Here is a 12,947-nt window from a genome sequence, read left to right on the forward strand (position 1 = left end):
TGTACAGAAATGGAATTTATAAAAGAATACTGCAATATAGCACATCAATCCCCTGCAACGTGATCGTAAACTTAATGTTTGAAAGAATGACCCTCTTCGCAGCAATTGTCATTCCGTCCAGCCCCCCTCTAAGCAAGTCAATCATGTCCCCCTCCTGTTCATTTTCGAATGTTTGCCAGTTAATTGATCGAGTGTAACCAATCGGCCTAGAGGTGGCGCTACCCGCCATGAAATTAGGACGGACACCGCAGCACCGAGGAGTAAATCTTAACGAGAATACGACAACGCCATTAATCACGCTGCGATAGTGGCAGGAGAAGTTCTGGCGTTCGTGGTAGCCTTCTGTGCAGACCTCCTGGGTCGCTGGCAGTTCTTCTGACAGCTTTTTTGCACTGTTTCTGATGACTTGTATAATGGTTGTATATGGTCCAACATAGTCTGTATGCCAACCCACCGAAGAAAGAAAGTAATAGCAAATGATTGGATATGAGGGATGAAACTGTTTTCCAATTCAAAAACTGCACTTACCAGGATTTTCTTGCTCAGTCTTCTTTTAAGCTCTCCCACCCAATTAATTGTAAATTGCAATATAAATACCAACTCAGATTAAATCTCGTGCTATTAGAAAAAAAATTGGAAAGAAAATCAGCAAACGAGGCTTCCCTCATAAAGTATTAGTTTAAAAATTTTGCTCTGCTGTCACCAGATCTGGGGCAGAAGATTGTTAGGATTTATAGCTTCCTCAGAAACAAATTATGGGTTTGATAGTCATTACCACAATCCCAAATAGTCTTGTGAATGTTTAATGTTCTGTGCCAGGCCCTGTGGATTCTTCATTAGAACTGTTCACCCTCAAGGCTTTCCTCCAAGGAGGCAGTTGATTAACGATCGTTGCTTCTTAGAAAATAAATGAATTGTGTGTCGAAGAAGCTGGCTGCACTAACCTGCAACCTGTTCATAAATTCCGTGAATAGCAGCACTCCATCATAGAAAAGTTGACTCGGCACTACTGAATGTGTCCCTTTTCATTCAGCCAGGAAGCCTATGGTCCCAGGCTGTACTGTACGCTTTATCAGCTCAGCCAGCTTCCCTTTTTTATGACGTGCCATAAAGTCTGTGTTAAGATCTCGGCGCCGGCGCTGCAATTCCTCATCGCAGACGAGAGATTTATCACCGGGAGGCTCTGTGTTCAAAGTTAATAAGTGCCACCCGTAGCGCCTCCTGTCCCTCTATCCTTTTACACAGCCCGACGAGGGAGGGTTTGTCTGGCTTTAAACAATGGGCCAAGGCGCCGGAGTATTAATATCGCTGCAGGCAGGGGCGATTGTCATCTTCTGATAATGTGCACCAAATTGGGATACGTTTCTGTACAGCTGTTGTGACGAGGGGGGGAGGGAGTCGCCAGTCATTTTCCCAGCTCAGAAGCAATTTTGGTGGCTTTGTTGTGTGTCTATAAATGTATGAAAGACACTGTATAATGGTTGTAACAGTGATGAATAAGCGCAGAAACTTGTCAAAACTGCAACCTGTCTCCAAACCAATTTTTCAATTCAGAAAAATATGTGTCATACAATTTTGCCTATTTCTATATATAAGTATGAAGTAAATACCCTTAACCAAAATGAAAGCTTGTACACATGTATATGATGGTTGAATTGCAAAACTCATGAAGGCTTTTTGCCATCTTCATGATGATTGTTGCCGCTGCCATGAACATACCTTTGAATTCTTTTAAAGATCTGTATCTTATTGAAAGATTTCTCTTTCCTTCCTTTTTAGATCTCAGAAAAGACTTTATCTTGGAGCCCATCAGCCAGGGGGTGCCTAATGAGACCCCGGTGCAGCTCCAATGCCGGCCACCAGAGGGCGTGCCCACACCCGAGGTGGTGTGGCTGAAGAATGATGAGGAGATCCAGGTGGACCTGGACATCAACTTCATCATCACCAACGAGGGCAACCTCATCATCAACCAGGCGCGGCTGTCCGACACTGCAAACTACACCTGCGTGGCCAAGAACATCGTCACCAAGCGAAGGAGCGTCACCGCCAGAGTGACTGTCTACGGTAGGTTTCCAGTCTACGTTAAGGTTTCCTGGTGAACAGAGTTTTAGAAATGTGCCTCAGAGATTCTTTGATGTTGCTCACTTTTAGTTTCATCATCATCAACTTTTAGTTTGGAAAGACACAGAAGATTTGGTATCTTTGTCAAGTTAACATACATGGACAGGCTCTCTGGCTTTGGATGCAGTCTAGAGAAAATGTGCCACAACAAAACGTTACTAAAGACTTCTGATAAGTTGTATTCATGGAAATGTCAGTAGGCTTGTTAATACATTAACAGGAATTCTATTACATGAAGCATGGGCTCTAAGATGTCAATGGCACAAAATACATACTAGAAACAGTGAGAAGGGGGCCTTAAGTATTCAGGTGTTATGCCGTGGATATCAGGATTCTTGAAAGCCACTTAACAGAATATGAACAGTTAATGAAACAATTACAGAAGTAATACCTTGGCCGCTGAGTGAAGTCAGTACTAATGTCAACAGACTGGACTGTCAAACACAATCCACAACAGCAGCAACCTTTGTCTCCCACCAAGCTGCAGTCATAATGGGGAAGGGGACCTTTGCGTAAGCTCTTAGAAGGTTGATATTGAGAAGGGAAGAAGATGTCATGACCAATTTTACATTGATACAGTGTTATAATGCAAGAAGTGCTGACTCCAAAGCAAGGTAGGATTTCCGATTGAAGGCAAAAAGTGGATGAAATCTCGGGGGAAATTGGGGGGGTTTTCAAACTTAAGGCAAGAATCTGCTTAAAAATGCAGTTTTGTTGACCAATCCTAAATTTCCTGCTCAACATTTTTTGTAAAGGAACATGATTTCCAGATTTTTAGATCCTTCCTTTTTTTATTTGTTCATTTATATATTTAGCAATCTTGAATACCTACATATATGACTTGTCCCTTCAGCCATATTGGGCCGATTTCCAAGTGAACTGAACCATATAAGTCCATGATACATGTAGATGAACAAAATACAAACATAGGTTATAAATGATTCAGGTGGAATACAATTTAATTGTCTACCAAAATTAATCATGCAAGGATTCTAATTCTAAACTTGAGGACAAACATAGTTATAACAGTGAATCATGCTGACAACATATCATAGTGAAAGACAAAACCAAATCTTCAAAACCAGATCATTTAACTGTGGACGGTGAAATTGCAATGCTAATGCGATGACGGATGGATCGCCACATCCATGAATTTTGAATGGGACGGGGAGGCAGTCGTGTGACCCGACGGGCGGAAAGTCTGGCTGGATCTTTGAACTGTTCCATCATGTCTGCTGGGCCATCTATCACTCATTGATCTTGGTCCCGTGGGGAGGGAAAACACACAACAGACTTGAAACTGTGATCTGTTTAGCACGGGTGGAGCTTCTGAATGGCTATTATGGCACTGCAATGAAGGTTAGGCATCCAGGTAGGCCATCACATAGTACAATTGTAAAAAAAAAATCATCAAACTGGAAAAACACACAACAGACTTGAAACTGTGATCTGTTAAGCACGGGTGGAGCTTCTGAATGGCTATTATGGTAGCCTCTACGGCAATGCGATGAAGGTTAGACATCCAGGTAGGCCATTATGTAGTACATGTACAAAATAAATGATCCAAATGGAAAAACACACAACAGACTTGAAACTGTGATCTGTTTGGCACAGGTGGAGCTTCTGAATGGCTACTATGGTAGCCTTTACGGCAGTGGGATGAAGGTTAGACATCCAGGTAGGCCATTATGTACAAAATAAATCATCAAACTGGGAAAACACACAACAGACTTGGAACTTTGATCTGTTTAGCACTGGTGGAGCTTCTGAATGGCTATTATGGCACTGCGATGAAGGTTAGACATCCAGGTAGGCCATCACATAGTGATATGTGCAAAATAAATCATCAAACTGGAAAAACACACAACAGACTTGAAACTGTGATCTGTTTAGCACGGGTGCTTCTGAATGGCTATTATGGTAGCCTCTGCGGCAATGCGATGAAGGTTAGACATTCAGGTACAATGTATGCCATTATGTACTGCATGGACAAAATTAATCATCAAACTGTCTTATGCTCAAAAGAGTTAGACATGTTATATATCATCCACTGTCCTAAATCAGTGACTGAAAATAAGTCTGAAATGTAACCTGTTCATGAATTACATGTATATCTGATAAGTAAATAAGTTATTGATGAGATTCAAGACAACAACAGTCTTTTGGCAGTGTTATGATATTGGCATCAGAGAAAGAGTCAGATATCAGCTTGTAAGGTCTTAAAAAGGCAAAACTAAATAATCAGTAAAAAGAAAAGAAAAAGTCATACAAATCTGCCTAGATTACATGTTGTTTGGCATGATAAATGATAGCTATACGATAAACTCAGAAGAGATTTTTTTAATAGTTTGACTTGAAGCTAAGTTTTCTTGCTGTACTAAATTTGATTGTAGGGCACATAAAGTTTTATGTGCTTTGATTTTTTTATCTTCTAGTCCCCCCCACTTCTCCCTTCTCAAGATTTAATGGAAGAGCCCCCCTCATCCCCCCTTAACCTTAAATGGAAGAGCCCTACTCATCTTTACCATCACATGAAAGCTACTGCCTCACATCTTGAGTTGTTAATGGGAGGGCAGTTAAGAAGCAAGAGAAATCAATACTCGAACAAAAGAGTTAAAAGTCGCCATTAAGTGTAACCGATAGCACATTAACTCGGGGTATTATTCTTTCTAAGCTCTTGCTAAGCAGCTCTATTATCGGCCATGGTTGCTTATAACTCCAAAATCAATCCGCTTAGAAGGAACTTCTACCCGTTGCTTAAGACTAAGAGGTGTGCAAAAAACAGATTGATTATGTTTAAGAAGATGTTCTCAATAGTAAAGATGTTATCTCTTAAAGGATTCATTTCACCATGCCTGACTCTAGGACACTTTCAGATCCACTTTAAGTGTTTAAGTCTTCATTTCATGTAATTACATTGGCTCAAGTATATGATTATATTTACCTACATTTAAAAAGATCACGTTAATACCCAGGAATTGATGGTCATTAGAACACACCAAACATCAAAACTATTTCTTTATCAGCCTATTTGTTAATGACTGGGTACTTAACACATTTTATGATCCATTTTCAAGCCTATTTTGATATCTAGCATGACCATAATTCAACTTTGGTAGCATCATGTTTTATATAGCTTGTAAAAGATGTTCCATCAGATCAGTTAGACTGCACCAATTATATTCTTGGTTTTTGCCTATCCTTTAATGCCAGAATTCTACAAAATAACAAAAAGATACAAACAGGGTGCTGAGAGGAAACCCTGACATATTCACTGCCTAAAACTGTGTGCAACAACATAAAAACTTTCTTGTCAGCCCCAGTATTTTACGTTTAACTTCAATTCAGCTTTACATTTTGTCAAAATCTGACAACCTTCAAATCGAATCACTGTGGCCTTAGCTTTCAAGGAGGATAATTTGTGGCAAATTCTGGAACCCTTTCAGTGGAATCTGCTCGTTAACTGTCTATCACTAATTAGATTCAAGAGTCATTGATTGGAGAATGAAGAAGTGACATTATGGGGTCTCCTTGATGAAAACTAATTGCTAATGTCCATCAAAATCTTTAATTTCTCATCTACTCTTTAAGATTGCATCCAAGAAGTCTTTGGGTTTCCAAGTGATGGACATTTAATTAGGAGGCCCTTTCTTGGGTGTAGAGTCGACCCAAATTTGTCTATGACTGTTAAGATGTGGAGGATAAGGGAGCACAATCCTGTGTAGAGGGGATGTTGTACATCATTAAGTCCCTGTTTGAGGAGGGACTTACCTTGAGCATCTTAAAGAACCTGCCACACTTCTTGAGGAGGGTACACTCCAGTGTGCTTGCGAAAAAAAAACATCAATTTCTGTAACAGCTTGCTTCGAACTCTAACTGTATGTACAAATGCTACAATGACAATGATTTTATTGGTTTGATGAACTAACCTTCAGCATCTTAAAGAACCTGCGACACTTGAGGAGGGCACACTTCAGTGTGCTTGCAAACTATCTGCATTGGTACAATGACAACGATTTTCATTGTATACTCATGTGATTTTCATTGTGTGCTCATACTCAAGTGGCAATATGTTGCATAACTACAAGAAGTGATGTCATTCTGTGAATCAGAGCAATTGTCTTGTGTGATAGGCATGAACTTTCAAGGTGGATCCTGATTTGCTCAAGAGGAGAAAGATGTTTATTAGCTTGTTTTGAAAGAAGCAAAAGATGCTTTTGCAGCTGTGTACCATTACTCAGGTCCCAGCAACAGGCAGAAAAAGTTTCCGAAGTCCCAAGGTTCACAAATATCGATTCCCCATTAGCGCCGAGTACTTTGCAGGCTCTCATAATTTTCTCACTGATTAGGAGTAATTATGAAGCCTCCCCCAAGTGCGCGCAGTGTTCTTTTCGGATCACCGGTCGCATTTCCCGCCGCAGTGGGAAGAAATCACCCCAACCTTAAACTCCCCATCTGTCATTGTCGACAAAAGGCCAAGGAAATTACCGCATCGGCGTAAAATGATGAAGTTTTGATTGTTAATGCATGGTGCAGGATGATGGTCGTGAGGCGCTCATATTTCTTAGCACAAAGGTCCTCATAACTCCATGGAATATTCATAGCACAGCTTACCGATCTCTTCCGTGTTTTAGTGTCAAGAATAGAAGGATGTATTAAGGGTACAGAAGATGATAGTCTATTATTAAAAGTTAAAACTTGATAAGTTCTTGAATGTGTAATTGTACGAGGCCAGAAATAGTAAAAATTCTCGTCACAAGCAAATTCTGGTGCTATTACTGTCATATGGTACTTTCCATGGCATTTATGGTCTTTTAAAATAACTTTGTGTCTTGTCCCTGCATATTTCTATGTCTTTTTATTCACAGTGGGTTAAATATGATGGAGACTCAACTCTGAGTCTGCATTTTGTTGACATGTTAGAAGTGGGGGGGGGTTTCTAAACACAAGTTTTTGACAAGAACTTCACGTTGTAGGTTGTCATTCGGGTAAAATTTGTCTTCCTCGCCCAAGATCTTGAAAACAGGTGAGAGGGACGATTTACAGTGCTGCAAGAAGCCTCGATTCGAAAGTAATCCCTGTTTTCCGCTCGGGGACGTAAAAAGGGATGTGTTCCATAACCGACGTGTCGTAACCTGCCGTAAAATCGATACCAGGAAACTGCCTCAGTCAGAAACATGCCACCGCGGGAGTGATGGAGCATCCGTCTTCTCGGCAGGCAGGGGTGACTGACAGCTCCTTATCGTAAACAAGATTTTATGACAGCTCCTGTTGAGGTGGTTAGTGCTGCAGGCTCTGAGGGACGTGTATCCTGCCAATTCTGAACGAGGCAGCAGATAGTGAATGACCCTAAGGGGCCTTGGATACTCTAAATAATCGCTGTGACATGATCACATCTTCGTAATCACATCACCAGGCTTTTAGGACAGTTTTCTTCAATGAAAAGTAGACAAGTATGTATGTTCATGGAATTTGCTCTTGGAGTCCTCCCTGGTGCTGAAAGATTGGATGTTATGACAACTTGCAACAGCTGACCCTTTTTTTTCTCCTTAACTGAAAGTTGAAAGATCTAGGAAATCATAAAACTTACATGTATTATCAAAAGTAATGAAGCATGCTAATGATACCTCTGAAATTCAGAATTAACACAGGGAACAGAGAAGTTATGTGAGATTTTAGTGATGGCACAGCTGAATGGTGTGAAGAGTCAAGAAACAGAAAAGACCTAAGATATGTATTCATGTATGGTCAGTGCCTGTTCATTTAAGTTGTTTCAGTTATCTTCAAAGAGTCCCAAAAAAAGACAGATTGGGGCTGCACATGTGTCTGGCTTTATGTCCGATCTGACAGCACATCCCTAACCAAACCAAACCAAACCAAAAATCATTTCTACTGAGTCGACTGAGGAACAAAATGTATGTGCCTTTCACAAGGGTACAATATTTGAGCCTACACAGGATTTGAACCCAGAATTAAGACTTTTAAGTCCACAACCCACCTTGCTAATTTTGTTTTCTTCTCTCTCCCCCCACAGTGAATGGTGGCTGGTCCACCTGGAGCACCTGGAGCGAGTGCAACAGCCAGTGCGGGCGCGGCCTGATGCGGCGGACGCGCACCTGCACGAACCCCGCCCCGCTCAACGGAGGTGCAACCTGCGACGGGGATCCCGTACAGCGGGCGGAGTGTACCACTCTGTGTCCAGGTAGGACTGGGTCACACTTTTTTGTCTATCAAGTCTTTATCAGTTTGTATCAAAGCTGCCCCCCCCCCTCTGATGGGTGGAGTGTACCACTCTGTGTCCAGGTAGGGCAGGGTCACGCTTTTTTGTCAATCAATCTTTCAGTTTTCAATCAATCAATCAGTTTGCATCAAAGTTGGACCCCCTGTCACAGATGAAATGTTCCCTCCCAATCTCTTTTCTATCAGTACTTTCATGTCCTTGCTCCAATGATCTCACACTATTTGTTCCTCTGTTGTGAGCTTTTCAGCATAACACAGGCTTTCCTTCCCGTTCACATCATTGTACTGTTTAGTTGTCAGTCTACAGCAACAGGTTTTTTCCTTGGACTGCCAAATTATGGCACTATCCCAATGACAACTGCCTTCCTCCTGTCTACAATCTTCAAGCCTTTAAAACCAGTGTTTACTGTGATGTCCTAGTGTCATAATTCCCACCCTCTATAAACTAGAAGTTTTCAAATGTTCTTGCATTGAATGAATCCATGTAAAACAAGCACTGAAGGGTAACAAAACACCTGCAGCAAACTTGATTTTGGGTTGATATGCCCTAAAATCGACATAATCTAATACTTCTCCTTAACAAAAAAATCCTTGTGTTTCTCCCAGTTGATGGTGGGTGGTCGGAGTGGTCCAAGTTCTCGGCCTGCGGGCGTGACTGTAACAACTGGAGAAGACGAGAATGCAACGACCCTCCGCCACAGTTCGGCGGGAGGTACTGCATTGGAGACAACATGGAGACCAGAAACTGCACAGGGGGCCTCTGCAGAGGTAAAAACAGGCCTGCGTTTTCGCCTTTTCCTTTTCTGATACCGTTTGTCATGTTCTTTTTTTTTAAAGATTAATTTTGAGTGAATGCCACATAAACGTATTTCCATGGTGCTTGGACGATTTGAAGAGAAATTGAGGCAAGTGAAATCAATTCAAAAGAAAAGCCTATCATCACTTCCTTACTCACTGATTTTATGTCAGTCTTGCAGTTCAACATGATTTATCAAAACAAGAAGCCACGAAATATCTTTGTGTGGCCCCGAGTTCAAAATATTTGCTGTGCTACAACTTGGGTATTTATTTCTTTTAACTCTTTTGTATGTTAATCTTTAGTTTGCATGCTGTAAGTTGACCCGTTTTGTTTGTTGTTGTGCTGTTTTCTCTCACAGATTCTGAGGAAAGTGATCTACAAATTCAGACCAATAGTCCGACATGTAAGTTTTGTGTTCCTTTTGAGTTTTTTTCTGTTACATATTTATGTTATTAGTCTTCACTCTTTGTTCCTGATATTTGTTTTTGGAGAAATGGTAATAGTTAGCTTGGTAATAAAACTTGATGCATAAATATATATGTACACCCTTTGCAGGAGAATGTTAAAATGTTGCACTTTATGAAAATTTACTTAATTAACCAATGGTAAGTGAAGAAATGGAAAATGAAATACAATATTTTAGTATTTGAAATGCCATAACCAGTACAAATTTAGTTTCACATGGCTAGCAGAGACAAACTTAAGTAGCCATGAATGAAGAAAGCCATACTTGAAGTCAAAATTTAAGACCCGAACTGTATTCAAAGACAGCAAAGTGGTTTTGCAAATTTTCAGCTATCTGTACTGCTGTCTTCATCGGGTTCAAATGACCAGTCTTTTAGGACATGTGATTTAACTTTTGTTTATCTCATACCATCAGTTGCCAGTGCACGGTCAGAGGACAACCTGGCCCTCTACATCAGCCTGGTCGGGGCGGTCACAGTATTCCTGCTCGTGTGCCTGTTCATCATCGTGGTCTGGTGGAGAAAAAACAGGCACTCAGGTGAGTCGCTAGAGCCAGCCTCTGTGATGTGCAGTTGTTGAAGTGAAGGGCCACAAAGAACAGGAAGGAAGTATTCCAAAATTACAAAAAAAAATTTAAATTTACACTTTTTCTATGTTTTGTGTGTGCATATACATGTACATAGTTGTGGTTCTTTGTGATTTTTTCTTCCACAACTCTCAAAGTCTATTTTTAATGTGTTGAAGCTTCATGTGTTTGTATTGAAAAGTGAAAAGGAGTGACACACAGTCATCAAAAAAAGCTGACAATGTTTTATACATGCCAGTACACTTGTGCTGGTAATACTTGCATCCAGGTATCCAGTATGTTGTGGTAGCATGTTTGTAATGTATGAAGTGGCTAGCATGGTAACGTTATTGTGGGGAAAAAAAGGCTGTTGTTCTTTTTCCTTTGGCTTTAGTCCTAATTTTGTATGGTGTCTTTTTACATGCATGGCATTCTAGTGAAGTAATGTTTTATGGCTTTAGTGTGGCAAAAGTTACAATTGTTGTATCTACCAGATACGTGTTGCAATCTGTCTTGTGACAGTTTGAATACCCTGCCTCCGTCTGTGATTGGTTATTCAGGGAATTTCAAAGAACGGCCAGCGTGAGGTCTGAAGTGGTGGACCAGACTTTTTCCTTCTAAAGATGGTTTTCACTCCCTGTATAAAGAAAATGACAGAATTGAAACACCCTCAATAAAGACGCAGCAACGTACATGCATGGAAAAGAGACATTTAGATCTTTTAACACCAGATGGTAGTATCACGACATTTATGTAAAATTAGTACTGTTCTCAATCAAATCTTCCAGAAAATGTTGTACGAAAACAAGCCTCTCTCATGATATTTTAACACCAGATGGCAGTGTTGTCATGACATTTGTTTAAAACTGTTCTCAATCAAATCTTCAGGTAAAACATAATTTACACAAAATACAAACGAGCCACATTATGGCAACATGCAATGGAAAAGAGACATTTAGATATTTTAACCAGATGGCAGTGTTCTCTAGCCTGGATACCATCCTATTTCTACTGGGGCTCCTTACACTCACTTCATTAAAAAAAATGTTAAGGGAAGTGAGTGTAAGGAGCCCCAGTAGAAATAGGATGGTACCCAGGCTAAGTGTTATCATGACATTTATGTAAAATTTGTACTGTTTTCAATCAAATCTTCCAGAAAATGTTGCACGAAAACAAGCCTCACTACAGGAACATGCAATATTCTTGCTTTGCACACGCAGACCAGATTACCATTGATGTGCAGTGATGTAATTAGATTTGTACCGGCACATGATGCTGTCAATATCCGGCCAGGCTTAGACGCTTCCAGCAATGAGATTATACGAGTCGTGGGGAGAAGCTTTTATCTGTTGTGCAGTTTGTCTTGTTTTGTGGCTTCCATGTGATGGCAGTTTTCTGTCATATTCAGGGAATCATTAGAGCTTTGTTTGTTTGGGGTAATACTTTTCACAGAGTGTTTTCTGACAATATTGGATCACTGCATCAGGTGTCTGTCTCGTTTTCGAAACGCCTTTTCAAGACAAAGCTATGTAAAAAAAATTGGTGAGTGATGTGTTGAAAATAAAAAAACAACTTGCTTTTGAGTTGTTGAGATGAACTCCAACTCATATGGGCAGTTTTAAAAGTACCTCAAAAGTGGTCGATGGTAATTCAATCTTGTGGACAAGTCTCTGGTCGTATATCTCAATTTAGGGAAAGCTAACCTTGTTTCGTTATTGGCCTTCTTGGCTATGCGGTAAGTTTGGACATTGAATTGAATTTTAAAGCATCGTTCAGACCTACTTTCAAATGCACCATATCGTCAGGAATTAGGCATTAGTGTTCGGGGGGGGGGTGCACTGACTTCTTAGAATCAATTCTAATTACATTGCACTGATAACACAATATCAGTAAAAATACCCGGTAGTCACGTAACCTCATTACGCGTCCTGTATTCGCCTCCCGCGAGCAACGTTGACATATTACAGCCGGGGAAATTTAATTGTGCCACCCTCGCCATGGATACTAATGGGAAAAGAGGATCAAGTCTTTGGGTAGGGGGATTTCAGGCCCATTAAGTGATGGTGGAAAATTGGAGAAGTGACTCGTGATATTTCGCTCCAAGGCATAGGACCGAGTTTGTATCTTGTGTTTCTGACATATTTTTGCCCTTGGAGAGATGACGACTAAATTTGGAGCTTGAGACAAGTTTCGCAAAGTCTAAGATGCTTGTCAAGCTAGATCAGTACAGTCCTTGAAGAAAACAATTTGTTTATTTTAAAAAAATTCACACAAAAATGTTGGGGGGGGGGGCAAATATTACAAAAGAAATGTGCCACCATTCTTAAAATAGCAATCTGGATTTGTTCTGGTAACTGCAAAATATATTCTACCCCATACAAAGAAATTGCACATAGAAAGAAGGATTTTCTTTTCTCAAATTTCTATAAGAAACAAAATGAATCCATTTCAAGAATTTCCCACAGGAACTGTGATTTCCCCCCAGGAAATGTAAAACCAGCCCAGCGGAATTCTCCCGCCCTCATGTCGTGACAGAAAACAGTCATCTGTCACAAAGTGTGTCAATCCACCATGAAGGTGACTTCCCGCCACACTAAATCTACAGGCACTGCAGAAATGCCCGCAGGGACAGCCTCTCGGGGCCTCTACTTGACCCTTGTACTCCCGGAGTGTGGGGGTATTTGGAAGTGCGAAACATCACAAATTATGAGAGTTATTTCAGTAAATTGTGGGAAGGCTTACGTGGGAGACCAAGCG

General features: G+C 40.6%; 1 protein-coding gene across 6 annotated transcripts in view; it reads left to right on the forward strand.

Moving 5' to 3' along the window:
* Nucleotides 1-12,947, forward strand: part of LOC118412479 (netrin receptor UNC5C-like) — a 139,127-nt gene that overhangs the window by 103,153 nt on the left and 23,027 nt on the right. For 4 of the 6 annotated variants that reach the window (XM_035815362.1, XM_035815364.1, XM_035815359.1 and 1 more), the window contains 5 exons: nt 1,780-2,064; nt 8,156-8,323; nt 8,968-9,129; nt 9,519-9,563; nt 10,041-10,163. In XM_035815362.1, coding sequence (XP_035671255.1) covers nt 1,780-2,064; nt 8,156-8,323; nt 8,968-9,129; nt 9,519-9,563; nt 10,041-10,163 — 783 coding nt within the window. The remainder of the gene's footprint in view (nt 1-1,779; nt 2,065-8,155; nt 8,324-8,967; nt 9,130-9,518; nt 9,564-10,040; nt 10,164-12,947) is intronic. The other 2 variants (XM_035815365.1, XM_035815361.1) reach the window with 1 other exon arrangement.

This window comes from Branchiostoma floridae, chromosome 3 (assembly GCF_000003815.2).
Source record: "Branchiostoma floridae strain S238N-H82 chromosome 3, Bfl_VNyyK, whole genome shotgun sequence".
Classification (NCBI taxonomy): domain Eukaryota; kingdom Metazoa; phylum Chordata; class Leptocardii; order Amphioxiformes; family Branchiostomatidae; genus Branchiostoma; species Branchiostoma floridae.